Source organism: Anas platyrhynchos, chromosome Z (assembly GCF_047663525.1).
Source record: "Anas platyrhynchos isolate ZD024472 breed Pekin duck chromosome Z, IASCAAS_PekinDuck_T2T, whole genome shotgun sequence".
In the NCBI taxonomy this organism is placed as follows: domain Eukaryota; kingdom Metazoa; phylum Chordata; class Aves; order Anseriformes; family Anatidae; genus Anas; species Anas platyrhynchos.
Genome location: NC_092621.1, coordinates 12,608,866 through 12,631,151, shown reverse-complemented (window position 1 = coordinate 12,631,151; position 22,286 = coordinate 12,608,866). Strand labels below are relative to the sequence as shown.

Genomic DNA, 22,286 nt, shown 5'->3' with positions numbered 1-22,286 from the left:
CAGACAATGCAAGACTGGCAGCCTCATCCTGAAGCTTTGCAAGCTCAGCACAAAGCTGATGGTCTGCTGCTTGCAGCTGCAATACCAGGCTGCAGGGCTAAACAGCTGTACATCCTGGCATTTCTTGCCTGCCTCTTAGCCTCTTAGGGAATGAAGCATCCTATGGTGTTGAGTGCTTCTTTAAGCTTTTGTGTTCTGTGCAATCCATGCCTGGTTAGCTGAGAGTTTGCCAGTGAAAGAGAGGATCCAGATTATGGAAGCATTTGAGATCAGTAGGTATGAGTAGAGAAGCAAAGGAAGTAATGGCTTTTTTTTTTTTTTTTTTTTTTTTTTTTTTTTTTTCCCCTCTCCTTTTTCCCTCCCACATAATCCTGTGCCCAATTAAGCTTTTGGTGCTCAAACACATACTCCAGGACCTTTCCTACCACTAATACTGTGCTGTCAGATTGGAGTCAAAGGAGTGACTGAAGCCTTGTATTGTGTGTGTGTGTCAAAGGCATGAGAAAATACTGCTTGCAACATAATCCCCTCAGCACGATGATTTCTGTATTTCAGTGATTTGTAAAACACAGGGGGTAGTAATCAGATGGAGCTAGTTTTACATGCACTCCTTCATATGAGTTAATTTAAAAATGGACTTTTAAAGTAAGATCAGTTTGGCTGAAGCATTTAATGCCATCATCACAGAAAGAGACAGAGCAGTACAAGAAAACAGCTCTAATTTGATTTCTGAAGCTACTGTGTGGGAGAAAAGAAGCCTTTAGGATTGTGATTGTTTGTAGCTACTATAATTAATTCTGCATATTTCAGTCTATGTTAAGGACCAAGGAAAACAAAAATTCAGAATTTTAAAGCTAGGGTAGGTGTATTTTTTTCATTTTCTTATCAAAATCTAGAGGGGAAAAAGAATCCTCTTTGTGTTTCATCTTGAACTGAACATTGCAATTTACCTGGAATTGTGCTTTTTTCTTCTTAATTTACAGTGAAAAGCAAACACAAAAAATGGAAAGTCCATGACACATTTCTCCTTCCCAGCTGACAGAGGGTTTGCTCCTTGGTCACTACAAAATGAAAGACACTTAAGGTTGTGATTTTTCTAAAATGGAAATGGGCTCAGAGCTACAAGGGCTGTAGCATCCAAACATGATACTGAGTTCTTGCTGCTATCCAAAAAGCACCGTTTTTTGCTGCCAAACCCTAGAGAAAGTGGAGCTGACAGTTTCTTCCTGTTGGCATTTAAAAAGCTGCAGAAGCTTACAAGCTGCAGCAGGAGTATCCCATCTCCCTGCTCTCCCTGCAGAGCATACCCAGACTGGATGCTGGAGGACAATGCTGGAAAAAGCAAGCCAAAAGCCAAATTGTAGGGAGCCAGGAGACAGTGGAAAAGGAATTTGTCTTCATCATCATCCCAAATTCATGTCCTGTGAGGGCTCAGATCAGTAATCTGGGGTGTGGTTGCAGACCCTGCATGTCTCTGCTGCGTGACATGAATGCCTGTGAGAGCCTTGCTCCCTTGGGAGCTTCGGGGGAACTGGACACCAAACTCCTCTGCGTTCTCCTGAGGGTTATCAAAGGCACCTGTGTATGTCAGTTGGTTAGGCAGGGAATGCAGGCACCTATTTTGAGAGTCACTCTCCCAGGGACCTAAAAATTAGAGGTGTATGAAGGTGCTCATGTTAATCAGATTTGATTCTGCCAAGCCTAAAAAAATAGCATCCTTGGAAAGTCATGTCTGATGAGTTAGGCTGGAATTACAAGCCCATAAATATGATTCCAACACCAGACAAACAGGAAGAAACCAGTAAAGAAGTTTGACTTTTAATTCCTTCTGCTCTTGTCTGTGTGCCTCTGTGCTGTGCAGACATTTGAGGTGGTTGCCAGCAGTGCTGCTTTCAGCTGGGAAGTGTTAGGACTGCCTCATGCCTCTCTGCACAGGCCTTGGCCACCCATCCCAACAAACCTGGCTTAAAGTCACCATGGCAAGATTGGCAAGCCTGTTGACAGAGATACTCTTGCTGGACTTTACCAACAGTGTCCCCTTACCTTCTAGTCCTTATTCCTCAGTGAGGATGCCTTGAAATCCAAGCAATTGCTTTCAACACCAGATGTGGCATGCAAGAGGTGGCAACTCTGCACCTGTGGTATTTGTTGCTGTGAGGTTCCCATGAAGGCTAATTGTGTTAATTGATTTGAAGATGGACTATAGAAAACTGTGGAGAAAGCTCTATAGGAGCAGTTCCATCTCAGGATGCTGAGAAATGTCTGGCTGCTGGAGAGGTGTATATGGGGGGAGAACTCAGTCATGCCCAATGCTTGTACCCCAACCACAGCTACTGTGAGGATTAAGAGATTGGGCCAGAAAACCTACAAGCTCACCCAAACTAGCTATTTGTTAAATGTAAATGATTTTATGTTGCTGTGGATCTGTAGGAGAGACAGCTTGAGGGTGATTCAATTGTCTCAATGCATCTGGCATCATTAGGTGTCCTGCTATCTTTTCAGCTACACTCCTAGGAGAGCTCAGGTAGGTACTGAATAGCTCTGTGCAGATGTCTGGAGTGTCCTTGCTGGCTAAGATGGCCCTAAGTGCATGTGTTTGGGCTTCCACTGTGTCTGGGATCAGGTCTGACTTGGTAGTGTTGAGACTCCCTTTCAACAGTGGTAGGTTTGAAAGATTTGAATGTTTAGGTTCTGGTGGTCACAAGCCACAGGGTTTTGGACACCACAGAGGTTGAGGAGGTTAAATGCCAGTATTTGGCTTTAATCCATTTTGAGATCTGGCCCTGGGTCTTTAGCTTTGTCTGCTGTCTCATCTCTGCAAGAATCTGCCCTTTGCAGACAGAGAAATAAAATCTTCGATGAAGCAACAACAGCTCACATACAAAAGTGTTACCATCTCAGGGCTCCACATGTGCAAAGGAGCCTGACAATACCTAATCATTTTGGGTGAAAAAGTCATTTCTGAAGGGAGAAGGCTATATAGAGAAGGGAATCTGGGATATCCCCTGGCTCTGTAGAACAATGCTGTATCACCAACAGGGATAGGTAGGCATCTGCTTAATCTTTCTGCCACACTGTTTTGATTCCCACCCAGCAGTTTAACACCACAGAGCTGTTTGCTCACTCCACCTCCACACTGGGATGGCAGAAAAATGAAAAGTGCAAGAACTTGTGGGTTGAGATAAGGGCAGTTTAATAAGATATAAAAATGAAAGAATACACAAGCAAGTGATTTATTGTTCAGCACAACACCCTCAGGTGTGAGACATCCCTTTGTCCAGCCTGGGCCAGCTGTCCTGACCCTGTCCCCTTCCAGCTCTTTGTGCATCCACAGCCTTCTCACGGGCAGGGCAGCATCAGAAGCTGAAACGTCCTTGTCTTAGTGTAAGCACTGCTCTGCATTATTCCCATCCTGAATTCAAAACACAATACCATGCCAGTGACTAGGAAGAAAATTAACTCTACACCGGCTGAAACAAGGACATATGTCAAGCTTTTCTGGTAGGGAAAAGCATTTGATTTGCGTGCCACCAACAAACTTCTGAAGACAGGGCCCAAAAAGCCCTTGCTGATAATTTGGAGAGGAAGCTCCAGAGAACAATAATGAAAGAATGCATCTTATTTTTGGTTATTTTAGAAGTTGTATCACAGACTGAAGTAATAAGTGATGTCAGACATGCTCCACAGACTGACTAGTGAAACATTTCCATCACTGGTAATTAAAGCAGCTTCTCCTCACTTCAGCCTCCATCTACTCCAGCTGATATTTTGCCCAAGTCTTAAAGAAAGAGCCTCTGCCCTCTCCTGTGCAGCTACTGAAATTGCTTCCTTAGCATCTTTTTCCCTCCTGCCAAGCTGTGCCTGCACAATACTTATACATGTAAAAATGCCCATTTCAGAGGACTGTGAGGGACATTGACAAGTTATCAAGACTTTTCTGCAAGTGTCTGTGCTTCTCCCAGCCAGCCCCCACCTCTATTAACAGTGCTTTGTTATTATGGGCTTTCAGGAGGCCTCTCTGAACAGCAGCTTCGCTGAAATCTGCTCCTTTGGTTGTAGCTTCTGTTTCTTTGTCCTTATCACAGAACAGATTGTTATGGTTTTCTTCGCATCAAGCTGCAGAATGCTTTCCTATGCTTCCTTACCTCCCTCTCTCTGCAAAGATCAAACAGAGCTTTTCAGCATCAAAAGACATTTGATTCTACTAAGTGCTGGGTCCACTTAACTGTTTTATTTTCCAGAGGAGAGAAAGAGGGGGGGGACTGAGCACGGAAGTTTTCTATGTCTGTCAGACATTCGTTACATTGTCTGATTGTGTGTGACATGTTTGTCAGTATTTTTGAAAAATGTAAGAGAATAAAAGAAAAATTATGATATTCACTTTGAAAAAAAAGCTTTAAAACAAATTTCCCCTATTTTATGGTGTGTATGGTGCTAAAAATAACTGATTTTTGGTAAACATCTGTTGCTGAGTTTTATAAAGATCATAACTACCTCATGTTTGCATTTTTCATTCTCCAGCTGAGAACATGTTTGTGGTAAATTTACAAGAAGAAAGATTTCAAAACAACTGTCCCCTTTTCTGGAAGGCTCCTCTTCTCAAATGACCTTAAAAAAATATCAAGCAACACGTACCTTTAACAGAAGACATACTGCTAAAAGATGTATGTATCTGTGCTTCTCCAGAGTGAGGGGTAAGGGCGAGGTAAGATGTGGTGAAGGTAAGAAATGCTGAGGACCTGCTGTTGGGAAGAACGTGCAGGTAGATGGCAGCTCTGCCAGGCATGACCCTGTGCTGGAAGCTGAGTGCCACTGTCACGGGGATGTCCCCATGTGGAAAGGCTGGGCCACATCTCCCTGTCCCCATGTGGAGAGGCTGGGCTACATCTCTGTCAGATGATAAAATATCATCAGGGAGTGACCCTAGGCACCAGTCTGGAACATAAGGCCTGTGTGGCCTAGTACAGCCTGGTCCAGGCCCACCAGTGTCCTCCTTGGGGTCATTGTCCATGGGGTCTCAGCTCCAGAAAGCAACTGCGAGCACCATTTATTGGAGCTGGCTTGCTACCAGCTGCACAGGGAGACAGCATTTTTGGATGTAAAAATATTTTATAGGTTGGGAGTTCAATTTAATTAGGTAATAGTTTGGTTTAAAATGGGAATATTTTTCCCCTGACAATATTATTTACCATGAGGGTTCCTTTTTTGGTGTGTGTGAAACTTTCTGAATTTTAATGGCAGGAAAAAAAAAAAAAACACGAAGGATTATGCTGTACACTTAGTCATCTTTGATGTAGTGTTCTGATACCCCATGCTTTTTAAATTTTTCTTAACCTGTTGTGAAAATTAAATACTGTGCTGACTCCTCTACCAAGTGCAAGAGGACACACTCATTTTCATACCTCATACCTGCAGTTGTAAATGCTGGAGGACTTCTCTGCAGTAATGTCCACACATCAAAACAGTATGCTCACATTTAGAAATAATACTACTACATGCAAACTGTGACAAAATGCCCAGGGGCTTCTCTCTTTTCTTTGAGAGGCTGTACATTTCTTATGCCTTCCTTCCTGCTGAAATTCAACAAGAAATCTGATTTCTTTTGGAAACTGAACATCAACAAGATTTCCGTCTTCTCTGTCATAAGCATATAGACTACAATAGATCTCACAGGTTTTTTTTTGTTCTTGTTAGATTCAATCAAGTGCTGAGCCACAAACTGAACAGACTGTTCAGACTGAAAAAATAAATAAATAAAAAATAAAAGTTATGTTTTCAAAGGTGGTTAGAAGATGAGAAGAAACAATTCAAAAGTTTTGGCAAAACCCCTGTCTCATTTCTGATAAACTCTGAATCCCCTGAGCTCTGTGTACAGCTTTGTGCACAGTACCAGAGCAGATATTATCAGATAAATTTAATTCTAGCCTGATGCAATCTGAGACACCTGAAAGCACATTAATGATTATTCAGATTTGAAATTCATTAACTAGATAGCACATTGTTCAGAGGAGTGTGCTGAAGGTAAACAGAACGTGTACATGTACATGTATGTGTATGTGTACGTGCATGTGTATGTATGTGTGTGCCTGGGCTCAGGCATAAAAATTGCCTTCAGCAGAAAGCAACCAAGTATACAAGTGTTTAATTAACCTGCTCTTCTGCTTGCAAGAGCCCATCCGTGCTGTACCAGCCTACAGGCACCCTTCTGAAAGCTGCAAATTCTGCATGCAAAGAGTGGCTTCACGCAGGTGGGATGCTGCATTTCGAGGACAGAGTCGTTGCTCTGTGAAGACGACTTCCCCGGGCCCTGCTCCTGTTCTGCCCTTGCAGTGAGGGCCGGCGGACAGCAGGGGCTGCTGCTCCTGCGCTGCCAGCCCCTCTGCTCCGCACGCCCAGAGACCCCGGGGATCGATGCACAGAGCAAAGCCGGCGGGCGGGAACGGCGCGCTGCCACAGAGGCAGGGATTTTTGAATCACTGTCTGATTAAACGTGCATTGTCTCCTGGCTTTGCATTAATGTACAACCAGTTGCCAGATGGGAGGTATAAGCGTATATGAAGTCTTGCACAAGCTGCAGTTTAGTACCAGGAAGTACCTGTCGATGAAAGATAAGCAGCCTGCTAGGATGCAAATTTTATTACTCTACTAATTGCCTAAAATAATTTCCTGCTCTTGTCAGGAAACGATGCACATACTCGTTCTGACCCGGTGTTTTATCCATGGGCAGGACTGGGCCCTTTCCCCACTTAGCTTGAGCTAGCTGCCCTTGCCCTCAGCCCTGACCATGTATGTTCAGCATGCTGCTGCAGGAGAGGGCTCAGAAGCAAAACACGGGCTATCTGTCACCCCCTAAGAAGCCTATCAATACCCCAATTCCTTACCCAAGTGCTACAGTATGTCGCTGATAATGCTTGTGACCTTTTGCAGGCAGAGTCGTTAATAGCTGTGTCTAGACAGAGAGAAATTTTCCTTCATCAGATGGGTGTTTAACCTTTTTCAGTTTTCTGCAAACGAGCATCATCTCAGCATCTCCCCAGAGGCTCTTGCTGCTGGCCAGTCTTCCAAATGATAATTAATCAGCAGGAAAAAAGATATGCCAGCAACTTGTTTATTGTGAAACACAACTGTCAGGCTATTAATTACTTTTTCCTATTGTACTTCGAGTAAAGGACTAAACCAGCAAGTCTTTTCTGCCCTATCAACTATGGAGTGGAGAAACGTGTCATCAAAACACCGTCATCCCCCAGAGCTGCTGTGGCACCCTCCTGTGGGCATTGCGGGGTGTCTGGGCGAGAGGCAGCACAAGGGGTCCCCCATTCCTACATCACACCCACAGGTGCAAGATGTCCCCTCCGCAGCCTGTCTGGGCAGGGAGGAGAAAGAAGGCATCTGTTTAAAATCAGGTTAAATAAAAGGACGCTTGAAACCCAGCGGCAGTCGCCCTGGGAAGCAGCGTAATTGCAGGTTGGGCCAGCCGCAGCCACCAGTGTCACCCTGGAGACCGGCTGGTAAACTGGTCTCCGAAAAAGGGGAGGCAAGGCTGCTGGGTAAGTAAACAAGTAAAACGAGGTGGACCAGGAAGCTCTACCGTGAGGCCGGCACTGCCCACGGCCCTACGTTGCCTCCCCTCACCATCCACCTGTGTCGGGGCAGCAGCCTGGGAGCAGCCGCGTTACCACTCCATACCGGCCCCCGAAAGCTCCCCAGTCCCAGCTGGAAACACCAGGTGCAAGATAACGTTGCAGGTAAAGGATTTTCTTTTCCATTTTCTGGCTCAGAACGGGCTTCTCTCACCGGTTGAACTTGTGGCTTGGCCGCGAGCAGTTTGTTTTACATACGTATACATATATCATCACATATAGATATAAATGTGATGAATAGCAATGCCCCACTTGCCAGAACAGAGCCAAGTGCTGCTGGGGAGGGGGGAGAGGTAAAGGGGAGGCTGCAGGCTGACATAGAAGGGTTGGTGGGACTGGGAAGCCTGATTTTTAGTGAGATGTTAAGGGGGTTGCTAAACACCCATCCAATTTTCACACTTGCAATAATTTAATGAAATTGTTAGGAATAAAAACCAAATACATGCAATTGGTTTAGGCCACTTAAATTGATTGACAGACTCTGAGATCTTTTGCTCAGGTGTGGTGTGTGACTTGGGAGTTTGGCCAGGACATGCGCTTTCAGAGCTGACAATAACTCACAGACTGATGTGGGCTTATGTCTGCCACACCTGGGTGTTTCTCAGGAAAATCAGGCCTTGATTTTGTAAGGGAGCTATTGGGCTCAGCTGAAGGATAATGTATAAACAAACAGTATTGAACTAGAGCACAGTTTAGGTTAAATCTGCCTCTTTCCAGGTTTAAGTCTGCCTCTTTCCAGGTTTAAGCCTAAGGCTTAAAGGGATGCAAGGAGATTTGGGTGATGAACAGTTTGACATTTTTCTGAAAAATTAAATAAATAAATAAAAATTCAGGTTTAACTTTTGGTAAGAAAAGCAACCATTGCTGTTCAGCTCACACAACACAGCATTGCCCATGGAAACAAACAATGGTGGAACTCAGGGTGCTGTAATTGCTTGTAGTCCAGGCTGCAAGGCAGAACAAGGCTCTCCAGTGTTCAATTAAATTAACCAGCCCCTTTTTCATTTCACAGTGGGAGACATGTGATGATCTTGGAAGAGGTATAAGAATTATAAACATGTAAAATTACAGTTATGACCTTTTCTTGTTGTAGTAATGGTTATTAATACATAACACATTTGGAAAGTACACAGTGAACTGTTACATTCAACTTATCCTGACTGTATCTGTTATTATTTCATGTTAGATCCAAAAGGGGGCTTGGATACTGAAAAGTTAGTTTTTGCATTGGTTACTATGTGTCCTGGTTTCAGTTAGAACAGAGTTAATTTTCTGTCCTGCAAATGGGCAGGCTGGGGGTGCAGCAAGAGCTGCGAGGGGACAGACCCAGGACAGCTGACCCAAACTAGCCCAAGGGGTATTCCATACCATCTGGGGTCATGCTGAACAGTAAATAGGGGTGGCTAGCTGGGGGAGGGGGCCAGACTGCTCAGGGTTAGGCAGGGCATCGGTCAGCGGGTGGTGAGCAATTGCATTGTGCATCACTTGTTTGTACACATTATTAGTAGTAGTACTATTGCCATCATTGTTGTTATTATTATTATTATTATTATTATTATTATTATTATTTTCCTGTCTTATTAAGCTGTCTTTATCTCAACTCACAGGATTCACTTTCCCATTTCTCTCCCCCATCCCAGAGAGGGAAGGGGGAGGGTGAGCGAACAGCTCTGTGGTGTTTAGCTGCCAGCTGAGTTAAACCACGACACTGTGTAGGTGTCTGTCCCCTGGCACACACTGTGTTGTTCACATCAGTTCCCATATTCAGTGCATCAGAAGGGGCAGATACTTAATATCAACCTGTAGGAATAGCTGCTTAAAGTTAGGAAAAAGAGGACAAGAGATTAGGACATGCCATAAGCTTGGCTCTGGAGTATCACTGGTGATAAGACATGCTGTTTTGTTCTTCCATAAGAACTATGTGTTCTATCTCCCACAGCGGCAGGATGCCTTTGCAGAGAGGTAACAAAATCCCAGCCTTGGCCTCCAGTCTCATCCTCCAGGAAAAGAGCTGGAAGCACAGGGAAAACAGGATGTCTGAGCTCCATATTCCAGTGCAGGATCTGAACAACCACATTTATCTTCAATGCCAATATCTACAATGTTGTTTTAATCTGATGGTCTTATGCAACCACTCAGAGGAGGTTTCTCATTTCCCCCTGGGAAGTTCCAGTTGAAGATGGAGACCAACAGGTCACCCAGAAGATCTCTTGCTGGGTGACTTGTTGATCTAGGTGTCCATCACCCCAAATTGTACTGCTGTTATGTAATCTGAAGGATTTTTTAATTTAATTTTATTTTTTTTTTTTTTACTTTTTGTCCTAGCAAGAATGTTGTTTAAACAGCTAGTGGGACTTCCTGCAGAGATACCTGATTGTTACCATTTTTCCAAGGTCACATCTTGCTTCATTGTTTGTAAGATCTCTGTACCTCTTGTCCTTTCAAAGACTGAGATCGGATCCTGCTGCTAACAAATAACAAAAGGATTTTGCCACTCATTTCTAGTAGAGACATAATCAGGTATTGCACTCTCTCAATATTTCATAGGACAGTCTGCAGAAAGAGGGTTGCTTGGAAAAAGCGGCATATATGGAGAGCAAAATGAAAGAGAGAGCTTTTGAATCACTGTGAATTCTCCATCCTTGCTATGATTTAGAATCTGTTTTCTTAAAACATTTCTTGAAATAATCTTTTAACAGCCATGAAAGTGTTCATCTTTAGTTTATAGCAGCTGCCAGCAGAAACAGGGAATTGATAGACATACTAGTGTGGACCAGGCTCATATGTGCTGGGGTTTATATTTTAATGCTTTTCTTTATTCATTGAATGTATAGTAAGGATTGTCAAATACATGCTGTTGTGTGGCATAGGAAGCCAGGTCACGTTTAAAAGGCTTTAATGTAATATGACATTAAAGTGCAATATTTTTATGAACTAACTTTAATTGCTGAGTTTGATATCACAGCATGGTGAAGGTTGATTTTGTTATTGAACATTTATAGAGAATGTAGATTCTCAAAGACCAGCTGAATTATTGACTGTTAGTGTTTTTAACCATTATATGTAGAGATAAAAAATGGAATTGTTGCTGCCTATGGCATTAGGAAGATTATAATAATGCTTTGTTCCACCTCAGAAAGAATACTGACAAAGTACTGGAACAAGTCAGGAACAACAGCAGAATTATTTAACATCTGGAAATTGATTTTGTAGCAAGAGTTCTAAGCTCTGTCTAATTGCTTAGCCAAAGAGTGCTTAAAAGGAGCCTTCAGATGTTTGCATCTGGAGAAATTTTGAACAGGTGTAGCCCTTAATCTAGTAAAAGAAAATATAATATCATTTGGTGATGGGGAAATTTCAGACTGGAAGCAAAGGAGATATTTTTAAAATGAAAATGATTTAATACCAGTACAATTTAGTCTAGAGATGGCGTGTTCTTGCCTAGAAATGCTTTTACGTGCAGAAGCAAATTATGTACTTGCTGCAGAGATAATTGAGGATTGGACAGTTTCAGTGGCTTTTATGGAGGTATAGGAGATTATAATAGATATCATATCAGATGGTCCCTCTCTAGCCTCAATTCATCAATCTCACTGCAATGATTATTTGATGTGTGTTGCAGTATACGGGAAATGCCTGCACTGAGCCTGAGGCAGAGAGCTACTGAAGTCCTTACGTGGTGTTTTTGTGTAGATATTTTCAGTGTGCAATGGAGACGAATTATCTCATAATTTGTCTCGATCATATTTGCATAGTATTTATGCATCTAAATGTAATACAGAGGCAGACAACACAGTGCTAAGCATGAATGTTTATGCACACTGTATATAGATATATATGCATAATATATAGAAGCTATAGGATATAAATACAGAATGAAAATACAGATTGCACTGTACTTACATAATCTCACTGTATTTTATATTCTTGGCAGCTAAAAATTTCCCCTTAAGGACGGGTCATTGTCTCCAGAAAACATTTTTGACTGCTGACCTCGCATAGCTGGAAGGCTTCTTGGTCACTCACTAATGAGCTCCTGGGATAACTTTGCCCATCCTGGCTGAAGCAAAAGCTGACAACGATCTCTTTTCTACCACACTGGATTTCTGCATTATGCTAGCACTGAAAACAATTTTGGGGAACAAAGACTTTCTGTCTTTATGTTTCTCCCAAGCTCAGTTGGTGGGGTCTGAAGGGGTTGCAAAAGCCAGCACACATAAAAACAACAAGCTGCCATAGCCAATGCCCTGTAGACAGGAGTGGAGTAGTTAAGGTGAAAAAGTTTAATCCCCAGTTTCTCAGAAATTTTCTGACTGCTTCAGTTCAATGACACCGAGATTCGAAGTGTGGTGGGCACCCATGATGCCTCCACATCATGCTTGCCCACCTTCCACATCTCCCCTCCCTTGGGCACCCCTCAGCAGAGAGCACCAGGCCCAGGCAGGCCTCTGCCATGACTCAGCCAGGCCCTTCCACAGCTCTGCCACACCGTGGCCTCTTCCTGTGATGCTTTAACGGCTGGAAGACATTTTGGGAACCTTCTTCGTGATCTGCAGGCCCAGCAGCCAGGCTATGGATGGCAGTCCTGGCCTTGAGCTGCTTCCCTACTCAGCCACAAGGATGGGGACCCAAGCTTACAAGTGTCTTCATTGCCCACACACCCTCTCCCCAGCATCAGCATGGGGAACAACAGACAGAAAAGAAGAAAGCCCTCAGCCAGGACAATTTTTGCTGTCACTGCTTTTCCTGTTTGGGAACACTAACTGCCAAGCTGGCAAGGCTGAGGAGGCTCAGTGGGGCTGCAGTACAGTGGCAGCAGTGCTCTCTCAGTTATGTCCACCAGCTTTCATTGTGTTTGTACACTCTAGGCAAGCAAACTTGTACCCATATTTTCAAATTTCATCTGGGTTAAGGCAGCAGTGTCGTTGTCTGAGCTCTTCTTTCGGGTTTGGTGGCCCATGAAGTGCAGGTCAAAGCAATTATTTTCACTCAATGAAAAGAAAATGTTCGGTTCCTCTGGCAATTTCCTCTTCTGAGAAAAAGATAAAATGAAAAGGAAATAGAGGGTGAAAAGGAGTCCTCATGAAAGAGTTGCAAACACCTTACAAGTGAGGGACTTAGGATGCTCTATATACTAAGGCAGGCTTCAGTACACTATGTTTTGTGTATGAATGCACATTGTCTGAGAGCTTCGATCTTTCAGATGGCAGGTACGGAAAGGCATGACCGAGAGATGGCAATCCAGGCCAAAAGAAACCTGTCTAAAACAACTGACCCTGTAGAAAGACTTCGACTGAAATGCTTAGCAAGGGGATCTGCAGGCATCAAAGGACTTGGCAGGTGAGTCCAAGAAGTCAAATCAATGAAGTCAAATCAAATGTTCAGCCTAACAGTTTCAGTTGCAGGGGGCACCATAAGTAGCGAAAGGGTGGTTATGGGAAAAAGAGATGGGGGCTCTTTGTAGGGTGCCCAGTGATGATGAGGTGAGAGTCAGTGTCCATAAGTTGATGTGAAGGAAATTCCAGCTGAATATGTTGAAAAGCTGTTTCACCATGTGCATGACAAAGCACTGGAAGACAGCTAAGCACTGGAAGCAAAACTTCCATCTTTGGAGACTTTCAAACACTAGCTGGCTAGAGCACTGAGCACCTAGGCTTAGCTTTGAATTTAACATTGCTTTGACTGAAAAGTTGCATTAGATACCTCCAGAGATCATGTTTAACCTAAATTATTCTGTCTTTCTTAAAATAAAGATCCCAAAACAGCTCTTGGTTGAAATTCTGGCCCTGCTGAATTGTGCAGTAGGAATCCCCACTGCTCTTATTGAGCATGGCTGTGCTTTGCACGCCTTGTGCTGTTGTTTGGGCCTGGAAAGTGCAGTATCCCTCCCTGATATCTTGTTTACAAGTGGCAAAGTGAGTCCTCAAGAATTTCTGAACTAGATCCAGGGAAGGAATTCAGGCTCATTCAACTCACTCTTTAGCTGCCTGTGCTCAAAGTTTTGGTCCTTTGAACTTTCCACCCAACTACCAACTGTGCCAGAAAATGTTTGAATTTAATTCTTAATTTTTGCCAGGGAGAGAGGAAGAATGTAGAACATCTCTCTCCCCTTCATGTTTTCTGCAATTAACTTAAGTGCCTCGATATGAGGGATTTTGTCATTCCTTGGGGTGTGACTCCCCTTGTACAATGATCTGTCAGCTGCCCAGTATATGGGGGGCACACAGGCTGCTTCTGCAGTCACCCTGAGAGTGTGGGGCACCCCACCCCAGGAAGGGGTAGCTGGGTCATGCCCTGGAACTCTCCTTGTCTTCCTTAGCCTCAGAGGGATCCTAGATGACCCGCTGCAACTTCATCTATCTGAACAACTCTTGGAGAGCTCAATATGTAATGAATAGCAAGACTACTTCAGTTAAGGTGCCTTCAACTCATTTAACTTAAGCTTCAGGAACATAATCTAAGCAGGAGCAGGTCCACTCTGCTGTCGATAGTTTTTTTTTTGTTTGTTTGTTTGTTTGTTTTGTGTGTGTGTGTGTGTGTGTGTGTGTGTGTGTGTGTGTGTGTTTGTTTTTCTCAGAAGAATGGGCAAGGGGGAAATGTTATCTCAGTAAGGTGGCCCTGTTCTCCAGCACCTTGCTAAACCTCTGCAGCATCCTTTAAATTCTCCTTTCCGTTCTCCTCAAATTGAACATTTTCCACAGAGTATTTCGCATTTTGGATGATGACAACAGCAGGACCCTTGATTTCAATGAATTTGTGAAAGGATTAAATGATTATGCTATGATGATAGACAAGGAAGAAGCACAAGAGATCTTCCGGGTATTTGATAAAGATGGCAGTGGAACAATTGACTTTGATGAATTTCTTGTTACACTGAGAGTAAGTCCGGGAATTTATGTTATTACTGAATTAAATGGAGAAAGAGCCCTGATTTATCATTAGCTAAACTTCAGTACTACTGAAACACAGTATTGTTGTGCACCTCAGAAACTAGCAAAATCTACAGCTGTACTTACAATTTCTGTAACTCTTGAGAAGTTACAATATTCTATTTCCATCTTAATATGCCAAAGGGAAAAAAAATCACCCCCAAGTAACTCCTCTGTGGATGAGAAAGCTCAGAACCTTACATGTCTCTGCAATTGATTGGCAAAATCTAATAGTCCTAAGTAAGGAAATGGTTGTGATGGATTTTTATGAATTGCTGTCTCGATTTAGGTACCTCAGTTCCTATATAACAGTCCAGGTACCTATGTAGATTAGCCCATTAATCTCACTTTTCTGTCCTTCATCTTATATTATATTTCCTCATAGCGTGAACTAGCCTAGTTGGGGCTTTCTCTAATAGACCACAGCATGACAGATTCTGTTTGGAGCCTCTGCTCTGCTTGAGTCACAACAATTATAAAGAAAATAATTAGTGCTTGCTGATGACAGAAATATTTAAAATTGGTAGAATAGAAGTGTTCAAGAAGTCTTTTCTCTCTTTTTGTTCCTTTACAATCCTGTTGATAGACATTAATTGGACTCTACCACATCACTTTTTGGTGATATATTGCCCTTCCTATGTCATGGACAGTGTAGACTGTCAGCATTTTGCTGTCTTATGTGCCTTGAACTCGCTTTACTATTAACAAGAGCAGTTACATGAATTTTGAACTGGGCATTTACAGAAATAAATTGAATCTGCTGATATTTCCTTACAGCCTCCCATGTCGAATGCCAGAAAAGAGATCATCATGCAGGTGTTTAGGAAGTTAGATAGAACTGGAGATGGTGTCATCACAATTGAAGACTTAAAGGGACTGTATAATGCAAAGCACCACCCAAAGTACCAAAACGGAGAATGGACAGAAGATCAGGTTTTTAAGGCCTTTCTGGATAATTTTGATTCACCCTATGACAAAGATGGTAAGGTAAGTGATACGTCTGATGTCAGGCCATGAAGTCACCAGTTGACTCACAATTTGAATTAATTTATTAAACGTGAAAATGGTCCCAGTACCAAACATGCATTTGCATCATATACATGGGGTACAGTAAAACATATGCATAATCTCTGTGTAGGACTGTTAGTGTAGCTTGCTTAGGCATTGATAGGCAAAGAACAGGAGGTGCAAAGGTAAGCATGAGACTGCATTTATGGGCTTGTAGGCTAACTCACTCAATTGCTAATTTTCAAAACCTATGTAAATTGGAGGATTTTTTTACTTCTTAGGAGAATAAAAACAGGATCCAGCTCAAAAGCAGGTTCCCTAATATGTGAAATACTTTCATTTAGCGTTTCTCTAGTACTCATATTCTCTGAGATGCTTTACTTGGAAACCAATCTGTAGCAGAGATGGACTTATCCACAGGGTGTCAGAGGGACAGTGAGGTTTGAGAAGAGCAGAGGGAAAGCCAAGAACTGTGGCTGGAGGGCTGTGAGAGTGCGGCCAGAGGGACCCAGGGCTGCCACCAGACACGCTCCCCAGGAGCTACCAGACAGTGCAGGGGTAGGAGGCTTTCCTTTCCTCTCCAATGCAGGTGCAAAGCCTGGGCACCCTCTGTGATGGACTTCTCATGCATTCATAACTGTCTCTGAGCCAGGCATGCTTCTTTTCCCCTCATTATGTGTTAGCAGAGTTCTTTGGTCTGATCTTACATGCATCGGATCAACACTGAGAGACTTCTGCTGTTCACTTGTCAATATTTGTGGTCCGGGTTTTCAAAATAATGAACTGGATAAGGTTTCATCAACTCTTTATGCAATGTCTGTAACATTTCACTGTCTATTCCTAAATAGTCTTAGGTTGCACCTGGGATTTCTTACTGCACTGTACTGGTGACACCTGCCTGTATAATGACTGGTTAATACACCCAAATCCTCCACCTGTTTTGTTTCCAACAGGCATGTTCTCAGTTTGGTACAGTAGTAATTGCTTTTATTTCTCTTGGGCATGACTTTGCATTTAGTAGCACAGAGTTTCATCCCTTTCTCTGCTGTGTCATCCTGAGAGGTACCAGTTGTGAGAGTTGTCCCTTTTCTGCAGCAGTGATGATGTCTAGCAAACCTCAGCAAAAATTTCATTTTTTGCCGAGGTCATAAATGAATACATTAAAGAAGATGAGCCCCCAGAATTGTTATTGACAAGCTGAATGCCTCTGATTGGCCTCATCAATGCCTTGCTCCTAATAAATGCTACAGTGTTTGAACTTACAGAAAAGTTACCACTCCCCTCTTGTTCAGCAGTCTGTTCAGCGAGCTCACCAGACTGTGGTTTCTTCTGAGAACTGCCTCTGACTTTGCCTGTGCCAGAATCAGGGGTCACTAATGGCTCTGATATGAACAGATGACACCTAAAATGCTTTTAGCTAAAATGCCTCCTGGGTAAGTTTCTGCTAGACAGGTCCTCTTCATCATGGTCTTGCTGGGTGCCTCTGAAACAGGCAGGGTCCGTGAAGCTTGCAATCAGATCGTAATAGTAGGACAGGCTGTAGAATTCCCTTCTCCCATTTGTCATTTGTTGCTTAGCTCTCAAATGCACAACACCATAGGAGTAAATATTTTTCTGTGTAATGTTATATTCAAAGAATAATGCATATGGTTCAAGAGTTAAGGTATCACAAGAGATGCACTATTTTCATCATCAACTACCTATTAAAGATACTCAAAAACGCTTTAGTATTTGAAAGAATTTTTGTTTCTTTAAGTGAGACCTGTTAGGGCACTGATATTTTCTCTCTAGTGAAGAGGTATAAAGCTCATATCTGTCTCTGGGTTGCACCAGGAACCCCATCCACTTGTATTAATGATAATGCAAATAGACAGATGATAGCACTCCTCAAAAAAAAAAAAAAGTAAAATAAAATATTTGCCTTCCTGGATGGCATTGACTTTAAGTTTAGAACCTGATAAGGTTAGTTTAACTCTGCATGTTTAATTTCCATCCAAGTGTTCTTGGAGGACAAGAGCCCTTATTTCTGGTAAAGTGAACTCTGTGCATTTTCACTGTCTTCATTATTCCTGTTACGTTCCTTTTCACTAACAACAATACAAAATAGCAGGTGTTAAGTTTCATTTAGAGTTTTTCTCAATTTGTGGTTTTGGCTTACTATAACATGAAAAAGTAAAAAAAAAAAGTTCATTTTTCTATTTTAAATCCTTCTGTCTCAGGTCACAACAGAAGAATTCATGAACTACTATGCAGGAGTCAGCGCCTCAATAGACACTGATGTCTATTTTATCGTCATGATGAAGAACGCTTGGAAACTCTGAATGTAAGATTAAAGGAACTAGACTTTGCTTTCACCTTTTGTAGGTTCCCATGATTAAGTGTATGCACAACAACACGCTCATTTTCCATAATAGCAGCTTCCAGTAACTGTGCCAATTACAGTCTTACAGTCAATCTACAGAAATAATTCCCAGATGCTTTGGTAGTCTCAGCCTCAGGGGATTGGCAGCATAATCGGAGAGCAGATCTGGCATACAGCCACTCAGCAGATCTAACCCTTTTCTTCCTGCATCCCTGACATGTCTTTTCTTCTCTGAGATGGGCTGTTCTCTTCTCAGACATCTGCAGCAGGTCACCGTGACTCTTGAATGTATCACCCTCCAGCACTAGATACAGCTCTGCGGGGCAGAGGACACAATAGGAGGAAAATAAATGTTCAGAAAGGGTGATGATCTGGGGCAGGCTGTTAGGAACATGAGACAGTGCCCCAGGGGTGGGCTGGAGGGTCACATACATACCCCTCTCGCCTGCAGCACTGCAGCATCTCCTGGCTTCTTGTGTCTCACCCGTGGGACGGAGCCACTGCCCAAGTGCTCAGCTTGATGCTGGGAACACGTGAGTTCCCAGTGCCGGGAGGCTGGAAAGGGAAACAAACCAAGCAGGGAAGGATGGATCAATATAAATGCCAAAGACTCTTTAGAGCCCTGTCTTTTCCACAGCTTACAACTCAAAGTATGTCAGCTTGCAGGCATCTTTTGTGCGCATGCTTTGCTTCAAACCTCTGTGGGCCTGCTTATTGCTTTTCTCCCCACTTTGGTTTCTTTCTTTTTGTACTCTGAAACCATCTCACTAATGGTTTTCTTTAAATGGCATACGTGTGTTACAGTATTTTCTTCTCTCTGTTCCTGGAACATTTACCAGTAGGGTAGCTGTTGTCTGTATACACTGACACCGAAAGTTGCTTGCTGCTTTTTCTGCTTTTCATATTTGTATTGGTTTATGACAGAGCTATGTCTTCAGGGAACTTTCTGGGAACTCAGGAACTTGTAATTTTCTTGTCTGGTCGTCTTCTGTTTCTGATGCTGAAGAAAGGGTGGGAACACATCCTTCTTCTTGCTGCCCCTGGCCACACCGATGAGACTGTCAGTTCTGAGATCTGCTGTCTTCTTTCTGTTTCTCTCACAATGTGTTGATGTTCCCTGAGACAGAGTTGATGTAGAAAATAGTAAATGGCTTGTGCATTGCAGTGTTTTGTCCATTTCAGACTGGCAGCCAGCTAAAAGCAGTGTAGACTCACAGACTATACTTTCAAATTAATTTGACCGATGAAGTCTGCTTGTGCTTAGTATGGACTGTTAGTGTGTGCAAGGATGTGTTACACTAATAAAACACATGGAATCTTAAAAATCATTAAGTTTGGAAAAGATTTCCAAGATTATCTGGTCCAACACTCTTCCTACCACCAATGTCACCCACTAAATCCTGTCCCTAAGCACCACGTCCAACCTCTCCTTGAACACCCCCAGGGACAGTGACTCCACCACCTCCCTGGGCAACCCGTCCCAATGCCTGACTGCTCTAAGCTGGAGCACTGCAGTCCTGAGTGCTTGTAGCTCTAGTCCTGTGCAAACTCTGCTTTTGTTTTTTCCAGCCATGACCTCAATACAAGCAATAGGTGTATGAAATTCCTTAGTAAATGCTGTGCATGATCAGTTATTGTCTTTGATCTGTGAGCCTCAAGAAATTTGCATACTGGCTAACAGTGTAAACTGGTGGAAGGAGTTTTTTTTGTGATTACCATTGATCATAATAGGAGTCTTACTGAGACGCTATGGAGGTGCTAACATAGGTTATATGAAAAACAAACTTGCTGCAAATAAAGGCTTTGCATATCCTGGCAGCTTGTGTGCAATCCATTTCTTTCTCATTTACTAATTGGCTCCAGAACAGGGTATTGTGTTAGCTATCTTCTAAATTTCAACTCAAAAGAAAGCAATGGTAATGGATGGCAGGCATCACAAAATGAAGTGCTTTCCTTCTGACATGCTAGCTCATGGTTTCAGACTCCACGAGTAATCTGTTGTGCTGACATTTAATCAAGGGCAATGGAAATTTAAATCTACATAGCTGCAACTCCTAACCAGTTTGTCTTCCCAGTACTAACCCTTTCTGATTTTACTTAATCCCCAGAGCAATATACATTTCTAGAGGGGAAGATTAACTGGGAGCAGGAACAACAGAACCAAACAGCAGAACTGGAAACAACAAAACATTTTTAAAGCCAGCAGAAACTTTGCTACCAGCCTCAGGCAGCTTTTGATGTAGCCTCTTACGTTGGCCTGAGTGTGGGAGCCGGGGGAGCTCAAGCCCCTCGTGCTGGTGTCAGAGGAACCCGGTGGGCTCCTCACTCTGCCCAGCTGCTGTCCTGTCACCCATGGGGTGTGCTCCTCAGCACCTTCAGGAGGATGTTTTTCACAATTATATTGCTTCAAAAGTCTGAGCTGCCCTTCAGCCCCTCACCATCCCTCTCTGCCGAGGCTGCTGCGCTGCCAGCCAGCAGAGCCACAAACAAAGCTTGACTGCCTGTGCCCAGCCTCAGGCTGCTGTGTGCTGGGTACAGAGATGGCAGATGCTGGAGATAGACCTCGGTGCAGGCTGTCCTGCCAGCCCGTGGTTGCAGAGCGCACACGGCAGATGCTGGGAGATAGGTGGCAATGCACGTGACCGTATCTGGCGCTGCCATCAAGATTGTCAGATCTTGGTTGGTACTTCACGCTCGAACATTTTATTTCTTCTTTCTGATTGTGCGACAGATGCTAAACAGGATGGCACAAACCATAGGAACATCTGAGTCTGCAGGGCTGTGAGGCAACATAAGAGGTGAAGATTTTGGCTCCAGCCTTGCTGCAAAAATGCTGTCTGACCCATCTGGTCCTTCAGGGAGGGAAATGGCTTTCTCCTACCTCTACCTGGGCCATTAGAACTTCTCTGTGACTCCACCAAACTGGCACAAGGTGGGGGGAGATGCAGGGCACAGCCTCTCCCTTCAGTATGTTCCCAGGAAAAGAAAGGCAGCTTCTGCAACTGGTACTTCATGTTGGTTTTGCCCCGGTGTGGTTTTGTGGCTTTGTATTTTTGTTCCTGGAGCGAAACTTTTTGGCTTGATCTGGTCCAGAGATGTTTGGTTCATGTTTCTCTCCTGCAGCACGAATTTTTGGTTCAGGTAACCAAGTTTTGATGCAAGCCTCTTTCACTCTTGCAATCAGGACACGGGTTGCGCTCACCAAGCTGGTTCACTTTGCTGGTCCCCTGGCAGAAAGCTGTCTTGGCAGGGGCAGATGAAAGCGGCTGAGGTTTTTGCAGACTAAACCAGCTGTGCACGCTGCTAAATGAAACCCAGCGAGGCAGCGACTCCACAGCCCTGCCCCAAAGCCTCACCACTGCGTGGGCAGAGCAGAGCTGTGCCACCCCGCAGCCGGGCTCACACCTCTGCCGGCAACAGCTGATGCAAGGGGCCAGCCCGGTGGGTTTGGGCTGGTTTTGCTACTGACCTCTGTGCTGGGAGCAGCAGCATGCTCAGCTTCCCTTGTTAAACCAGAAAATGCTGAGAGCAGCCCGATGCCATCACCAGCTGCCCACTTTCTGTGACTTTTGCTATGATTGCAGCTCCTCCAGGGAAGCTCTGATCTTATGGCATAGACTTAGTAGTTGAGACAGTCCCACCAATGGATTTCTGCTTTGTTTCTCATTTTTAATTAAAAAAAAAAAAAATAATTAAAAAAAAAATATATATATATATTTACTAACATTTGGAGCTTTTTGCATTCATCTGGTGGTGGTTTTATTGAGGTTTTATTGTTGGAATACTCTAATTTCATTGCTGCATCTAAGTCTTGCAATCAATATTTAGCAATAACTAGAATAACTTGTCTTACGTTCAGTTTGCCAGGACATAGCAACAACTCTGTCTCCAAATACACCAAGCTCAATACACTGACCTCAGAGTTATTGGAATAAACAAAGTGTCAGAGCTTGCTGGGGCAGCACATCCTGATGTCAGATCAGGACAACCTGATGAAAAAGTCAGACTTCTCTGAAAGGGGCTAAAGATTTTTCTGCAAAACATGGGAACGTGTTACATAAACACCTTGCTGTGGGCTACAGTCTATCCATCACACATTTTTTACTCTGTTTTTCTCATTCCTAGGTTACAAAAGATGAATTTTTGAACTACTACTCTGCAGTTAGTGCCTCTGTGGACACCGATGCCTACTTCATTTTAATGATGCAGTAATCCTGGAAAGTCTGAATTTTGCTATTTTTTGCCCCACATTGTTTGAAAGCAGAGGCAAAAAAGATGTGAAACACGCTTAGTTTGTTGTGGGTTTGTTTTTTTTTCCCCTGTTCTTCTCCGGGGGACACTTTCTGA

General features: G+C 43.4%; 1 protein-coding gene across 2 annotated transcripts in view; it reads left to right on the top strand.

Annotated features, from left to right (window-relative positions):
* Nucleotides 1-7,322: 7,322 nt before the first annotated feature.
* The window catches only part of CAPSL (calcyphosine like), a 17,491-nt gene continuing 2,527 nt past the window's right edge, over nucleotides 7,323-22,286 (top strand). The window contains exons 1-6 of one of the 2 annotated variants that reach the window (XM_027446444.3): nucleotides 7,329-7,745; nucleotides 12,844-12,980; nucleotides 14,342-14,519; nucleotides 15,347-15,556; nucleotides 17,797-17,900; nucleotides 22,065-22,230. In XM_027446444.3, coding sequence (XP_027302245.1) covers nucleotides 12,844-12,980; nucleotides 14,342-14,519; nucleotides 15,347-15,556; nucleotides 17,797-17,898 — 627 coding nt within the window. In that variant the 5' untranslated portion in view covers nucleotides 7,329-7,745 and the 3' untranslated portion in view covers nucleotides 17,899-17,900; nucleotides 22,065-22,230. Of the gene's footprint in view, nucleotides 7,746-12,843; nucleotides 12,981-14,341; nucleotides 14,520-15,346; nucleotides 15,557-17,796; nucleotides 17,901-22,064; nucleotides 22,231-22,286 lie in introns of those variants that run through there. The other variant, XM_072031156.1, reaches the window with a different exon arrangement.